At 39.4% G+C, this 17136-nt stretch overlaps 1 protein-coding gene across 3 annotated transcripts in view; it reads right to left on the reverse strand.

Moving 5' to 3' along the window:
* The window catches only part of BCAT1 (branched chain amino acid transaminase 1), a 107318-nt gene that overhangs the window by 52367 nt on the left and 37815 nt on the right, over nucleotides 1-17136 (reverse strand). For all 3 annotated transcript variants that reach the window (XM_055318915.1, XM_055318914.1, XM_055318916.1), the window contains exon 3: nucleotides 8952-9152. In XM_055318915.1, coding sequence (XP_055174890.1) covers nucleotides 8952-9152 — 201 coding nt within the window. The remainder of the gene's footprint in view (nucleotides 1-8951; nucleotides 9153-17136) is intronic.

The raw sequence follows: 17136 nt of genomic DNA on the forward strand, positions 1-17136 counted from the left end.
GTTTAGGCAAGGTAACCAAATGCAAAATTGTATTCCGATGTAACAGCAATAGAAAGTAAAGACACTATTTATGATAGAATTGAGAGAGGAACATTTGGGGGCAGTGAGGGCCTAAAAGAAGACCCATAAGGACAATATAAAACTTTATCAAGTCATAAGAGACCTAACTAAATGCAGAAAGGAATCACATACCCATGGATCCAAAGACTCAATATCATAAAGGTGTTTATTCTCCCAAATTGATGTATATATTCAACGTAATCCAAATGGAAATCACATCAGGGATTCTATTTTCCTTTAATAAACTAAATTACAAAAGTTAATTGGCATGATAAACCGAGTTTAAGAGTTATAAGGAAAAGCAAATGGCTGAGAACATGCAAAGCACTGTTGAAAGGCAAAATAATGGATGCCTGGGTAGCTCAATGGTTAAGCATTTGCCTTCGGCTCATGGCATGATCCCAGAGTCCCAGGATCAAGTCCCACATCGGTCACCCTGCATGGAGCCTGCTTCTCCCTCTGCCTGTGTCTCTGCCTCTGTGTCTCTCATGAATAAATAAAATCTTTAAGAAAGATAAAATAGGACTTGTTCCAGACAGACATCACGACTTAATGATTTGGAAATTAAGACAGTGTGGTATTTGTGCAAATAGACAAGTAAAACAACAGAACAGAGATCCAGATAGACCATGCAATGGGAAATGGAGATCCAGAAGCAGATCCATATATACGTAATAGAAGTGGCATGGCATATGAGAGGAAAAAGAACAGTCAAAACAAAAGAAGAAAGAAAGAAAAGAAAGAAAAGAAAGAAAAGAAAGAAAGAAAGAAAGAAAGAAAGAAAGAAAGAAAGAAAGAAAGAAAGAGAAAGGAAAAGAAAGGAAAAGAAAAGAAAAGAAAAGAAAAGAAAAGAAAAGAAAAGAAAAAAGATTTGAGAGAGAAACAGTGCCTGTGTGCACCTGCACACACGCGTGCGCGCGCACACACACACGCTTGTGTGGGAGCAGGGGTAAAGGGAGAGGGAGAAAAAAAAATCCCAAACAGACTCTGCACTGAGCTCAGAGCCTGATGCAGGCCCCAATCTCATGACCCTGAGATTACCCACCTGAGCTGAAACCAAGAGTCAGTCACTTAACCGTCTACAACACCCAGCCCCCACCAAAGAACAGTCCTTTTAAATGGTACTGGAACAACAGGGTATCCACTGGGAGAAAAAAAATCAAATTGGATTTCTACTTCATATAAAAATCAGCTTCTAGGAGTAAAGACCTCACTGTGAAAGACAAAAATCAATAAATATAGAAAGACACCTTTATGATCTCAGGGTATGAAAAGAATCTTTGTTCAAAGATCGTGTTTAAGATGCAAAACTACCAAATAAAAAGCAAAGACTGATAAATTCAACTTAAAATTTAAATGCATTTCTTGTCATCAAAAAATTACAAAGAGTAAAAGAACAGAGTAAGATACTTAAAATACTCAAAATATATAAAGCACTTCTAGAAATAAAAAAGATTTAAATAAGATATCCAATTGCCCAATAAATATATGAAAAGGTGTTCAACCTCTCAGAGTAAGTGGAAATTAATATCACAATAATCAGATGCCATTATACAAAAGTAGCTAAAATCTTAAAATAATGACTATATTAGGAATTGACAAAGTTTTGGAACCATAAAAATATTTATTCATGGCTGTTGGGTATAAAAATTGGTAAAACCACTATGGAAAATAGTTTCCTTTACTTGTAAAATTGAAGATACGTATGATGACAAGCAGCACTATTCCTTGGTATATCCTTATACACTATTTCTCAAATCCTTTGGTATCGGGAGGTTTTTAAATTTTTAAAAATTATGAAGGCCCCAAAAAGCTTTTATATGTGCAGTTATTCAATCAATAATTACCATATTAGAAATTAGAAGGGAGCCATTTAAATTTAACAATAATGAACCATGATGTGTTAACATATTTTAATGAAAAATATCTGTATTTTCCAAAAGGATTATTGTTAAGTGCAGCAGTTTTTACTACTGCAAATCTTTAACGTGTGGCTTAATGAAAGACACTGGATTCTTATATCTGCTTTTGCATTCAATCTCTTGTGGTATATTGTTTTGAAGTCCAAAAAGAAAACTCCAATCTCACGGAGATATGCAGTTGAGAGAGGGAGAAGTATTTCTGACAGCCTTTTCAGATAACTGTGGTTTCTTCTCTGCTACCACTTCAAAAATTGACAAGTGGTCACCTGAAGGTTAGATGCAATGTGGAATTTGAAACACTATCAATGAAGTTTCATAGTGTTAATTTAGTAAAATCCAATAGTGTATCAGAGTTCAACTGGAGAAGCAGAACAGGAGATACATATATTATTACCAGATATTATTACCAGATTATAAGAAATTGGCCAATGTGATTTATTATAAGGAACTGGCTGAGCAAGTCTGAAATCTGGAAGACAGGCCAACAGGGAGAGAAGATGACAAGCAGGCTGGGACCCGCAGGCATGAGCTGCACCTCATTCACAAGGGGCAGTCAGAAAGGGAGACACAAAGTGAAAGAAAGCTAAGTCTAACTATGTGTGGAATCTCTTACCTCACAGAAATCCTAAGGTCAGGTTCACCCAGAAAAATTATCCTTTTAAGTTTAAGTCAGCAGACTTCAATCATATCTACAAAATTCTACACAGCACCAAGATTGGCATTTGATTGAATACCTAGAAGAACATTATGTGTATTCAGTAAAATGGTCATGCCTCCCTCTGTCCTCCATCAGTCACAAGAGAGTGTCTTGTAGGTGTTCTAACTAGAAGGAGACTAAAAATTCAATTCTGGGGACTGCAGTTCAGACAGCCAACTTGACACAGCAGAAGCCATCACAGTCTGTCTTGCATTTTTTTTTAAATTTTATTTATTCATGAGAAACACAGAGAGGCAGAGACAGAGAGAGAGAAGCAGGCTTCTCACAGGGAGCCCAATGCAGGACTCGATCTCAGGACACTGGGATCATGACTGAAGCCGAAGACAGGGGCTCAACCTCTGAGCCACCCAGGCATCCCTGTCTTGCATTTTGAATGGGTCTTAACTCATGAATAAATTTGTAATGCCACACAATGATTATTTGGAAGACACTGGTTCAAGTTATGCAGATCTTCCAAAGGTTAATACTTTTTTTATACAACTCTGTTAATATTACCACTAACATCATCAAAAAACTCCTTAATAGTGCAAAGGCTCAAGCTTGTGGTGGCAGATACAAATTTTCCAAAATTCTAATTTTTACTTGAAAGCTAGAGTTTTATCAGTGGCAACAAATATAGTCCATTGTGTTGCTTGAAGTGGCAGGCTCACTTCATTTGCTTTCAAGAAAAACACCTGAAAATGCCCAAGTCTGAATAACTATAGTTCATTCTTTCTAGTAAAATGGTTCTAGGTGAAAAAAGCAGCCGATTCAGTCCACAACACACAATTACTTTTCCCTGAGACAACTGTAGTAGTACTTAAGAGTAAAGAAGTGCTTTAGGCAAAGTTGCTATCTCATTACACAGATTAAAATGACATTTACTCGAGTCAAAATTTAATAAAATTAATAATTATTGCCATTTCACCAAGAACATTCTGAAGTAAAGCTGACACTCCTTATACTATAACACTTGGCACTAAAGAATATGATAGCTAACTAGCAGAAGCTGCTGTCAGAGCCTTACTGCAAACGTCAACACATAGTGAAAAAGAAAAACAAGGTCTTGGTATTAACGTGAAGCATTTTAGTCTTGCCAACCTCTCGAAAGGAGGCCTAGGGGCACGTGAACCAAACTTTGAGAACTGCTTAAAGAAACTTATAAACAAGTTCACCAGCATACTATGTACAAGAATGTTCACAGAAAAAAACTGCCCAAATGTCCATCAACAATAAACTGAATATATTCACATAACAGCGTACAAGGAATACATCAATGCGGTCCCTATCACTCTTAGAACTAGGCAACTGGGGCCTCTTCCCTGAGCTCCACACTTTAGAGGGCCTCTCACCTGTGCCTTCCTCCAGCTGTGAACTTTCCTTGGGGCAAGTAGTCATCTGGACCTAGGTTCCTTTTTTAGACCAGGCTCCAAGTATCTACTTCCATAGAATTCCTGCCCAAATGGCCCTGATCCCATTTTCAGAGCCTGAATGACTCTCCTTAGGTTCATCCCACTGAAAACAGGTAGTATCACTGGTGTGCCTGACCAGCAGATGGCCAAGGGTTATCTGTTTACAGATGGTGTGAGCATCCACATGTGTGTGAGGCTCCTTGTGGTACAGGACGGAGCCAGGGCAGGAAGAGAGACAGTGGGTAGACCACGGCGTCTCTGTTTACACTTTTGTCCCAGGCCCTACAGATGTTTGTGCTCGTTCTGGATGAATAGATCTTACACAATATTGAGCTCAAACAATAGGTGCACACACACATGATACAGTTCCATTTACAAAAAGTTTCAAAAAGAAGCAAAGCTATAGTGTTAGAGATATTTATAACCTAAAAAGAAAAGCATGGGGTGCCTGGTGGCTCAGTCAGTTAAGCATCTGTCTTCAGCTTGGGTCATGATCCCAGGGTCCTGGGATCAAGCCCTGTATCAGCCTTCCTGCTCAGCAGGGAACCTGCTTCTCCCTCTGCCATTCCCCCTGCTTCTGCTGTCAAATAAATAACATCTTTTTTAAAAAATTGAAAAAGAAAACCAAAGAAAGATTATCACAAAAGTAAAGGCAATGGTTGCCAGTAGATACAGGATTTAGGATGTGGAAGGAACACATGAAACCTTCTGGGATGCTCAAGTGTATTATTTCTATATCTAGATGGTAGCTCTACGAGCACTCATTTGTAAGTATTTATTAAATAATAGTATATATGTTAGCCATTTTTATCAAATTATGTTTTATTTGAGTATTTCAACTGGAAAATTAACTATTATCAAGTTTCATATTTTATCCAAGTTCCCTACTCATGGTTCATTTTTCACTATTTGAAATCTTCACATCTATTAAAAAATATTTTCATAATTAATAAAAACAACATGTAGTTGCAGATTTCGAAATAAAGCATTCTAAAATCAATACAGCTGATGAGTGGAGGAGAACAGATTTTTTTTAAAATTTTTTTTAAATTTTTATTTATTTATGATAGTCACACAGAGAGAGAGAGAGGCAGAGACACAGGCAGAGGGAGAAGCAGGCTCCATGCACCGGGAGCCCGACGTGGGATTCGATCCCAGGTCTCCAGGATCGCACCCTGGGCCAAAGGCAGGCACCAAACCGCTGCGCCACCCAGGGATCCCTGGAGGAGAACAGATTTTAAGAAGACTGCTCATGGGGCAGCCCAGGTGGCTCAGCGGTTTAGCACCGCCTTCAACCCAGGGTGTGATCCTGGAGTCCCGGGATTAATTCCCATGTCAGGCTCCCTGCATGGAGCCTGGTTCTCCCTCTGCCTGTGTCTCTGCCTCTCTGTGTCTCTCATGAATAAATAAATATTTTTTTAAAAAGATTGCTCATATACTCACTTTGGGATTTAAAAAATACAGTTACAACTGTTACTGAACTTAAACTCAGGTTGGCATCCAATAAAGTAGCATCCATAAGTGGGTCAGTAGAAGAGAAACAGTCATAGGTTTGAAAAAGCCTGAAACATGAGCGTTTTGAATACATTTGGGAAGAAAATTTTTGTAATAAAGTATCTGCCTATTAGTGGGGGGCTAAAAGATTTTTTAAAAATTACTGAGGGGCACCTGGGGGCCTCAATCGGTTAAACATCTGCCTTTGGCTCAGGTTGTGATCCCAGGGTCCGGGATCGAGTCCCACATCAGGCCCCCAACTCAGCAGAGAGCCTGCTTCTCCCTCTGCCTCTGCAGCTCCCCCTGCTTGTGCTGTCATATAAATAAATAAAACTTAAAAAAAAAAAAATTAAGGGTGAGCTCATGGCTAGTTTGCTTGTCATCCAATCCTGAGCACACTGCACAGTTCCAAGGAACCAAGCAGGCACTCAACATCCCTTGAACAAGTTAAGTAAATAGAAAATTGAAAGAATATGCCTCAGAAAATTCCAGGATTCATTTTCTCTGCATAAGGCAATCACACTTCCTAAATTCCTATGTCAATATCCTGATATTTTGCCTGCTAAACCTAAGAGCCCATCTGATAAAAAAGCAAATTAAATGCTTTCCTCTACCTTCCCATTTATCACTGATACATATCACAAGACTATATTTCCAACAATAGTCACACAATATTTTTAGTCCTTCATGCTTATCTATAACCTTGACATTCCTTGTCAAGAAGGGGTATCTCCTTTCTTTGAACTTGAGTGGGGCTTTGTGATGGCCATGATAATAGTTATGATAGGAGTCATGCTGTGTGATTTGGGGGTTAGGATGTTAAAAGAAGTAGAGCTTCCAACAGGGTTCAGTCTCTTGAGATACAAAGCTTAGAAGCTGAGGCACCAATTACCAAGTCTGACTACGCTGAAGCCATCATACTTGAGAGACCACATGGAGAAAGACAGCCTCTGGCAGAGCCTTGGCTTTTCAGCACCCACCCTTTTGAGTCTTCCCACCCAGGCACCAGACAAGAGTCAGGAAGTCTTTGAGCTAACTCCAACCCCAGTCACTGTCTGACAGAAACTGCCGGAGAGACCCCAAGCATGAACCGCTTATGCCATCCGAGTCAACCCTCAGAATCATGAAAGATAAAAAAAAAAAAAAAAAAAAAAGATGGTGATTGTTTTAAGCTATAATCTGTTATATTGCAATTGACAACTAATGTCATACACAATCCACTTCTTCATGCAAAACACGTTTTGTATCTATATTGTAAGTGGAGACTAATATAGAAAAGCTTTCAATTTTTATTTAACAAAGGCTAATAGTAATTTAAAATTTTTCTAAACTATCCTGGGCACAAAAATCTAAATTGACAAAACTAGGCAAATTAGCATTCTCAACTCATCTAAATAGATTTCCAACAAGTTTTTCAAAAACCAAGGTCATCAAAATCATTTTTAGCTTTGGGACACCCGGGTAGCTCAGTGGTTGAGTTTCTGCCTTTGGCTCAGGTTGTCATCCTGGAATCCTGGGACTGAGTCGTGCATCGATGGGCCTGCTTCTCCCTCTGCCTATATCTCTGCCTCTCTGTGTCTCTAATGAATAAATAAAATCTTTTAAAAAATCATTTTTAGCTTCAAAGATCACATTAATCCTTTTTCATGTACTTGCCATAAGCTACCAGTTCTCAAAGTGTGGTCCCTGGAACAGCAGCATTAACATGGCCTGGAAATTCAGTGGAAATCAGAAGCTCTGAGGATAGGACATGTGCTAAGCTTGAGACCACTGCCCTAAAATTTACCATATTTCCTTTCTCAAATTTTTTTTAAAGATTTTATTTATTTATTCATGAGACACACACACAGAGAGAGAAAGGAAGAGACACAGGCAGAGAGAGAAGCAGGCTCCATGCAGGAAGCCCAATGTGGGACTCGATCCCGAGACTCCAGGATCAGGCCCTGGGCTGAAGGCAGCGGCACTAAACTGCTGAGCCACCTGGGCTGCCCTCTCAAAATTTTAAGTGCTTCCTTTATTTCATTTGTTTTTTAGTGTACCCTATGACACAGGCAAGGATGGCTACTACTGAGGCTTGAAGCAAATAATCAAAGAACTCATCCAAGTAGATAGAACTGGGAATGGAAACTAAAGACTCAACATCCAGTGAATACAGGTGGGCACTGAATAGGTTTCCAAATTTTTCAAATTTATAATTTTAAACAAATTAATTGGACAGGACTCCTCATAATTTTAGTGTATATGTTTGAGTGATGTCACAGGGATGGGAGGACCTCCCTTAATACTGCGTAATCTTGGCAGAGAAACTTCACTCTTCTGAACCTGCTTTTACAGATAAGGCTGCTTTAAGGGTTAACAGTCATAGTTAACAACTGGGTTCTCATTATGCACCCGGCATGGCCATATATGCTTACACAGATTACCTTATCCTTATAATAGCACTATGAGGTAAGTATTACCACTACCTCAATTTTATAGGTAAAGAAATTGGAAGCATAAAGTGATTTTAAATAAGCTTCCCAAGTCAGAGAGCACCTTATGGAGTAACAGAGACTGAATCTGAGCCAGAAAGTCTGACTATAGAACCTGACAAGTTAAAGAGGTTTTCTCACTTAAATGAAATGACCCATATAAGGTGCAGGGTACATTGCCAGAATTTAATGAACACAGGTAATTTTATTGTTATTGTTATGAATATCTACTATTTTTATTTTTACTCGCTTAATAGGCAGGCCACTGCTTATTTCCAATTTCCAATATCCTGGGGAAAATGTCCAACACATTAAAAATGAGTAAAATAGAATGTGGGTCAAGGGAATGAGGAGTATATAGAGGATCTAACTGTGTATCCTGACAAGGACTAGAGAAAGCATTCTCTACATATTTAGTATTTTATGCTTATGATTATTCCATTCATGCCTGAAGGATGACATTTAATTACACATCTCAACACGTATACCTACAAGTTAATGCTGGTCATAAAAATATGAAGTAAGCATTAACATTTAACTATAATACTGTACTCAATGGCACCTTCTCAGTCATTAGAAGATCTGAGAAGTGACTTAGTAAAATATTAACAGTACTGAATTTTTGATTGCTAATGTTCTTACGTACTGTCCTCACATTTGCTGTAAATGATTATTTTATTGACATTATGGAAAGTTCAAGATTATCTGAAAGATTAGTTTGCAAGACTTACCTTCAATCCAACGGTCTGTGGAGAAAGTTTTAAAGACATTTATGATTTCCTCAAGTAAATGTGATAAAGCCCATACTACTCCAAAGCTATTTTAGTGGGAAGAGCTACTTCATACTCACAGTGAAGATCTAGTACATCACCATCATTGATTCTCATGTACTTACTTCCACAGCATAGTGGAGAGCTGATGAGCCAGGGTGCAATGACAGGTTTTGAAGAGGCTTGATACGTGGTTTATCCCATCCAAACTCTGAGGACCACTCCACTGTTAGCATGTGATCCGTGAAAACAGTTCCAAAAACCAGAGCATTGGGGTCTGGTTTTTCCTTTAAAACGGTGGCTGGTGTGATTATTAGATCTTTAGCCTGGGAAAGAGAAATCAGCACCATTAAAGGAAAGTTACTGAACATCTACCGGCTGGATGATAGAGGGTGAAAATACAAAATTTAGGTCACCAGCCACAGAAAAGTGAAATCACTTGATTTTTAAATGGTGGCACTAACTCAGAAATTTAACATCTGTGAGCCAAACGATCATGTCGGCATTCAAAATTTGGCTTGTTGACTGTACACTGCCTAATAAATATCAGAACCAAATTCAGTGATATTTAGAAAGAGGGACAAAATAGCAGATGGAGTAAAATGATGGAAAAAAGAGCATGCCTTCTTCACTCTCACCACAGGACTCATTTTGAGCACTCAGGCAAGAGGTAAAGGATGTCTTCTAGAACAAAGACAGCAACACTTAAATGATAAAACTAAAACTAAAAGTCAAAGAACTGAATCTCTTGGGGATCCCTGGATGGCTCAGCGGTTTAGTGCCTGCCTTCTGCCCAGGGTGTGTCCTGGAGTCCTGGGATCAAGTCCCACATCAGGCTCCCTGTATGGAGCCTGCCTCTCTCTCTCTCTCTGTCTCTCATGAATAAATAAAATCTTAAAAAAAAAAAAAAAGAACTGAATCTCTTGGTGATGGTTGTACTCCAACTCCCTCAAATAATTTTTGGCATAAGCCTTCAAAACCCCCTGGGTGCATTACAGAAGGAGCAGAATGAAACAAATGTTTTCCTCTTTGAAAACAGAGAAGTAGAGAATGAACACCAAGACATAAATCCTCTATTCTGTGTTGAAGAAACAGTGAACAAAGGACCTCTTATTGAAAGAAAGATAAATAAGAATAGGAAACAACTTCACACAGCAGCATTATACCAACTCTCCACATAGCCAGCTTGCCCATTACAAATGGCCAAACACATACACCCGAACCGCAGTACCATCACTAACTTCACAACAGCTGTAGACTGCTGACAAAACCACAGGGGACGCTCTTTGATCGGTTAAAGACAGTATTAACCAGGGACAGGTTTGACTTATTAACCTTGACTTTTTGTAAGGAAAAACCCCACTCGATATACAAGAGTACTCATCCCATCCCCCACCCCCCAAATCAAGGACAGAAGTTCCCTTTAGATCATCAGTTCTTATCCTTATATTTGAAATGATGCAGGGGCAACTGGATGTCTCAGTTGGTTAAGCATCTGACTCTTGATTTGGGCCTGCGTCATGATCTCAAGGTCATGAGATCAAGCCTTGTGTCAGCTCCATGCTGGGCTCCACGCTTCACTCCACACTGGGCATGGAGCTTGCTTAAGAGTCTCTCTCTGCCCCACCTCATCATTGTGCACACATGCTCTCAAAAAAAGAAAAAAACAATTGCTTCTGATTAATTCACCACCTTACACATGCCTTAGTCATTTGATATATTATGAATGACAATCAGTTTTATTTTTAGAATAATATTCATGCTGAATGTATTCTAAAACACCTAGAAAGCTCACATTACAGGGAAGCCTAAGGCACTAAAGACAACATATTACTGTAATTTTCAGGTTTAGTAATGCTACTTTGGAATATGCCAATAAAATGCCAAATTTGGGAGGGGGGGATGGACTTTCTTTTACTAGTATGTAACCCAAGTAAGTAAATTAACTTAAAACCCTTTACTAACTGCAAGAAAATGAATTTAAAGGGATACACTCCTGCTCAGTTACTTTGTTCCTTGAATCCATTTCTCTCCCTTTATCCTCTAGACCAGGTTAGAGGATATGATGTTGGGCAAATTTCACCTGCAGGCTTCTGGCGTGTTTTTATAAAATAAAAGTTTAATTGGAACACAGTCACACTGTTCTTTTTCCATTAATGATGGCATAGTCCACCAATAACAACAGAAACCTTACGGCCCTCACGCCTAAACTATTATCTGACCCATTAAAAAGTTTGCCAGTCCCTCTAGACTATTTAGACAAGAACTCTGAGTAGATATTCCAGTTAAGTCTCTGACCCTAGCAAGTGCCTCACACATGCAATACAGTACAAGTTATCTAAAATACCAAAAATATTTGGCTGATCTCAGATGTACGTCCCCATCCCTGACAGATTTATCCACAGAAGATGGCCCGAATTTAAAGTGAGTAAAATTGCAACATAAATTTTTCATTACATGAATGGTTTCACAGTGTTGGTGCACAATAAAGCACTTGTGATTTTGCTTTAAGTCGTTTTTTTTTAGCAGCTTTTCTTAGTCCTGGGCTAAAACAAAAAAAACCTGTAACACAAATAATGCAAATCTTCACCTATTAAGACTACTAATAAAAGTTTCTCAAAACAGGGAAGGACAGTAAGACCCAAAACAAAGATAAGAGTACGTAAAAAAAAAAAAAATGTACATAAAAGTGGAGAAGTGAGAGCGTGAGCAGATGTTTTTCTCTACCTGAATTCAGGATACATCTTCAATACTGCAAGGGCAACAGACCTTAGCCTTTCCCCCCCAGTGACAGAACCAATACTTGGTTCTTCAAAAGTAAAATAAAGATCACCTTCCCAGATATTTCTATCATTAGCTAACCAATTCTCCTATGAGCTAATCCACAAGAAATCAACTACGCATGATCCTTATACCATTCAGGATTTTGAAACTCTCCAATCAATAGCTGCACCTGCCATGAAACCAATAGGCAATGGAATATATACTTTATATCAGTAACAATCTACATAATATTTTAAAACGAGACTGGGGGTGCCTGGGTGGCTCAATTGGTTAAGCGTCTGCCTTTGTCTCAGGTCATGATCTCAGGGTCCTGGGATGCACTCCTGCATCAGGCTCCCCGCTCGGTAGAGAGTCTGCTTCTCCCTCCACCTCTGCCCCTGCTTGTGTTCATGTTCTATCTCAAAATAAATAAAATCTTTAAAAACTAACAAGAACAAAAAAGGAGACCATAGCCTCATATTAAATAACTGTAGGGTGATTCTTTATTTTTCCTTCCCCTGCTCCTCTTTCTCCCTCATCTGCTTTATTATTCTCAGTATTTTGCCTTTTTGTTCACTGAATAAACACTAATTGCACCAGCACAATGGCTCAGGCACTGCACTTAGCGAGCACAAGAGACACCAAGATGCCTATGGCTCAGCCCCCATCCTTCTCAGGCAAGCTCACCGTCAGCCATGGACAGGCAGGAGGCACTGTGAGCAAGTATTATCATTCAACCTCATACCTGTTGAGCTACTATGTGCTTACTGCTATAGGCCCAAAGGACTCTCAGGGAATAAAACAAGTGAAGTCCTGTTCTCTCGGGACAGGGAAAACAATATAAAGAAATAAGTCGATAAATAGAGGTCAGGAAATGCTTAGTGCTATGAAGAAAATCTAAGCTGCTTAAAAGGATGGAGTGAGGGGAAAAAGCTTATTTTTAGTGGAAGGGTTGGGAATGACCTTCCTGATGAGGTGTCCTTTGAGCCAAGACTTGAATGAAGAAAGAAGGTAGGCCATGGAGCTATCTAGAGGCAAAGTATTTGAAGCAGAAGAAGCAAGAGCACAGGTCCTGTGAAGAGAAGAGACTTGGCATGTTCAAGGAACAGGAAAGGTTCAGTGTGGCAGGAATTCAGGAAATGTGGGGGAAATGGAGTGGCAAAAAAGGTCACAGAGGCACTGTGGCTGCTGGAATAGGGGAAAGGGATGGGCCAGGAGAACTAGGTACTTCATGGTATACATTCCAATGTATATCAACATTCCAATTCTCCAGGGGTTCTGGCTCAGTGCAATTAAGAGTTTACCATCTGCACCTGGGTGATTCAGTCGGTTGAATGTCTGACTTTGGATTTTGGCTCAGGTCCTGATCTCGGGGTCCTGGGATCAAGCCCCACATTGGGTTCCAAGGGGAGTCTTGCTTGAGGATGCTTTCTCTCCCTCTCCCTCTGCCCCTCCCCACTCTTGGACCCACTCTGTTTCATAAATAAGTGAATCTTTGAAGAAAAAAAGAAAGACTATACCTCATCTTCCTTATTTCTCCAGGAATCCTTACCATGGAAGTTCTTAGCAATTAAAATAACTCAGTTGACCTCTTTACTCTGGGCAATTAGAAGTAGCCATCTGGGATAATACTAGATACATGGCTACCATGCTGTAATTTCCTAATTTTTAAGAAGTATTAAGGAGCAAAGCAGAAAGGGAGAAAATGATAGTTTGATGGTGGTAAAATATAAGAATCTGGGTAACACTGAGCTTTTTCCTTGAGCCTTTACATTTCCTCCTCTCATCAGGGATCTTCAGCCCTGGCTATGCATTGGATTCACTATAAGGCTTTTTAAAAACACTAAATCACATTCCATTCCAGAACTGAACCAGAATCTCAGAAGGATAGGGCAGGGGAGAGGTTGGTTGGTTGTTCAAACGTACCCAAGTGATTTTACTATGCACTCAGGCTCAGAACCATACCATGCTATCTCCCTTAAAGATCTCAGCAACCTGAAGAGCAATGGTTCTTAACATTGGCTGCTGAATTGGTTCACCTGGGAAGTTTTGGTGGGTTTTTTTTTTTTTTGTTGTTGTTGTTGTTGTTGTTAGGTTGGGGTGTTTTTAGAAAATAACCACTTCCCAAGCCATAACCACAATGCACAAAAACTCAGGAAAAAAAGAAAGAAATTCAGGAGTGGGACCTCACATCAATTTTCAGAGAAGGCTCTCCAGGAGACTCCAAAGTACTGGAAGGGCTGAGAACCACTTAAGAAATTCAAGTCTCATTTGTGAATTCTCTACAAAGCCATACAATTTTTCATAATCACAAGACCTTGGTTACTGCAAACTTAATGTATCTAAAATGGAGCATATATTTCCTTCAAAACTTGGTCCCTTTTTTTTTTTTTAAGATTTATTTATTCATGAGAGACAGAGACAGACAGACTGAGACAGATACACAGGCAGAGGGAGAAGCAGGCTCCATGCAGGGAGCCCGATGTGGGACTCGATCCCGGGTCTCCAGGATCAGGCCCTGGGCTGAAGGCGGTGCTAAACCGTTGAGCCACCCAGGCTGCCAGGTCCCTATTTCTGATATATTATGTTCTACTTCTCTATTTAATCTTTAACTCATCTAATAAGAAGAATGTGTGTTTATTATCTTAAAATTCTACTGTAAAGGAAGAAAAATGAAAAGTAGAAAATTCCCAACTTTCAAAAAATAAGTAAATAAATAACATTCCTAACTAGCACCCTGGCCACCCACTTCCCAGACATGACTTCCGTTAACAAACTCATTGTGGTTTTTTCCTATATTTTCTTTACATCTTCGTTACTTTCAAGATAATTGATCATTCTTGGGGTGCCTGGGTGGCTCAGTGGGTTAATTCAGCTCAGGTTGTTCTCCCAGGGTCCTGGGATCAAGTCCTGTGGGGAACCTGCTTCTCCCTCTCCCCTGCATACCTCCCTTCCCCCACTGGCTCGTGCTTTCTCCTGCTGTATTTTTCTCTCAAAGAAATATTTTCTAAAAAAAGATAATTTATCATTCTCAACAGCATTCTCCAAGCCCTGCTTCCCTATCATAATCAAGACATGCGTACTTTCAAAAATCTCTTTTAAGAATTCTGATTTCTCAATTTCTACTACCCGTTCAATAGCAAATATCCTATATCTGTTACTTATACTCTCTGAACATAATCACATGCTTCTGGATCTTTTTTTTAAGATTTTATTTATTTATTCATGAGAGACACAGACAGAGAAGCAGAGACACAGGCAGAGGGAGAAGCAGGCTCCATACAGGGAGCCTGATGTGGGAGTTGATCCTGGGACCCCGGATCACATCCAGGGCTGCAGGCAGTGCTAGAGCTGAGCCACCCAGGCGTCCCTCCTGGATCATAATCTTCAAAGTCCATGAGAAGCTAAATGGCTATACATAAGTCCAAATACTTCAGATGCAAAATCAAGTATCCCAAGTATGGCACTAACTTGTCTTTTCAAGTCTTTCTCTCACTAATGAGCTGCATTAGCCTTTATCACTTAATGTATTCAGCTGCAAGTAAGTCAAACTCAAATAGGAGTGGAGTTTCTCACATACATCTAGAGGAGCCAGGCCTGGCCATACCCCTATAATCTCAAGGCCCTGTGATTTTTCTCAGCCTTCTCCTTAGGGTCAAAAGAAGGCTCATTATAGCTATAGCTTTTGGCTTTAATGATTTCATCAAGGTCCAAAGATACGGGAGGAAAGGGATAACAGCAGACAAATCTATTCCCTCTAATCAGAAAAGCAAAATTTTCCCAGGAATTTCTGTATGCCTTATTGGGTCAGAAATGTGTCACAGTGATCTGTCCAGCTGCAAGGGAGGCTGGCAGGACAGAACCTGATAACAAGGACATGGGTGGGGCTGTATTTGGGGTCCATGCTGACCTGGTACCTAAACACTGACCAGCCTTTAAGCATTCTTGTCTACATGCCTCTGTTTAACATGGAAGGACTAAAACTTGGCCACAGATGCCTACCCATCCTCACCTCCTTTCCCCCCCATCATTTCCTCCACCTATAACACTGGACATGTGGTGCAGCCAGCTTATCCAAACTTCCTTTTTTCCTCCAGCAGGAAGTGTAGAAACTGTAGCACCCCATCTGGCCCAGCAGTCTGGTGGTATCCTCAGCTTTTCAAACGGCCTAGCAGTTGCTCATGCAACCCCCTATATAGACATCCTAACCACCGAAGTGTTTGGTTTGGCTCTAGAAAATCTTATAATGAATTTGAACTGTTGGAAAAATGAGTCATTTCTTTGGGTTATTTTGGACTCCCACTTAGCACAGTAACTATTATACACATCAAGTATGTGCTAGTAATTCTTTTCTAAATTTCATTAAACATGGATTGACCTCGTGGGTTTGGATATGTCAAAATAAGAGACTACTATATACTTCTTATAAAAATCATTTGTACTTGCTGTGTTTCATAAAAGACCCTTTTGTTATTACAAATCTTTAAAGAACCAACTTTAAGAATGATCATGGACCAGTATGTAATTTTTACTTTTCTAAACTTTCTCCTTAAAATATCTCTAGGACCACCCACAGTGATCCACTGACCCAATGAAATCAAGATAGTTAATGGCAAAGACACAGAATACGGTGTTTTTATGCTGGACTTGGTGCTCTTGTAATTATAACTTGGTACTACTAGTTAAGTTTCTAGAAATTGAATACAAATGATTAAATTACCAGGTATTAGTTCTATTTTAGTAAGCTACTACATCCCTTTGTAAGATGTGATTTATTAATGATATGAATAGCAACCCTCTAACTTTTTAATTTGTAATTAAGGATTGCCTTACATGCAGATTTTTCAAAGTAATACACAACTGAGTGCCTTCAGAATTTCATCAAGAAGTCTAATTTCCTCTCTCTCAAAAAAAAAATTCTGTAATTCTAGAAACTAAAACAGCTTTGACCTGAGCTCCAAGAGAAACAAAGAATATTAAAACAATTAGTACACTGAATAAAAATTCTTTAAAAGCAATATTAGCTACAGGTTTGTGACTGACTTTAAGTAGATGTGAAATCTAGTTCTAAGGGGAAAAAAATATTTGGCATAAAAGAAATTTTGCAAACAATTTTTATCAGTGTTTAGAAACCTTTTTCCACATTTCCTTTCCAAAGATGGATAAAAATAACAATATTTGTAAAATGATACTTTCTCCTGCATAATTAATCTGTCTCTTTCCGATACTTCATGTTCTCTGATGACTTCAAAGTCAGGATGTTTCAGGCCATATGTTCATGGAAGAATTTGGAAGGCCGTATGACTGGATTGTGAAATGACAAGAAACATTGACAAGAACAATGCATATTAAAAACAACAACTTCGGGCAGCCGGAGTGGCCCTGCGGTTTAGCGCTACGTTCAGCCCAGGGTGTGATCCTGGAGACCCGGGATCGAGTCCCACATCAGGCTCCCTGCATGGAGCCGGCTTCTCCCTCTGCCTGTGTCTCTGCCTGCCTCTCTCTCTCTCTCTCTCTCTCTCTCTCTCTCTCTGTCTCTCATGAATA

Source organism: Nyctereutes procyonoides, unplaced genomic scaffold, assembly GCF_905146905.1.
Source record: "Nyctereutes procyonoides isolate TBG_1078 unplaced genomic scaffold, NYPRO_anot_genome, whole genome shotgun sequence".
Lineage (NCBI taxonomy): Eukaryota > Metazoa > Chordata > Mammalia > Carnivora > Canidae > Nyctereutes > Nyctereutes procyonoides.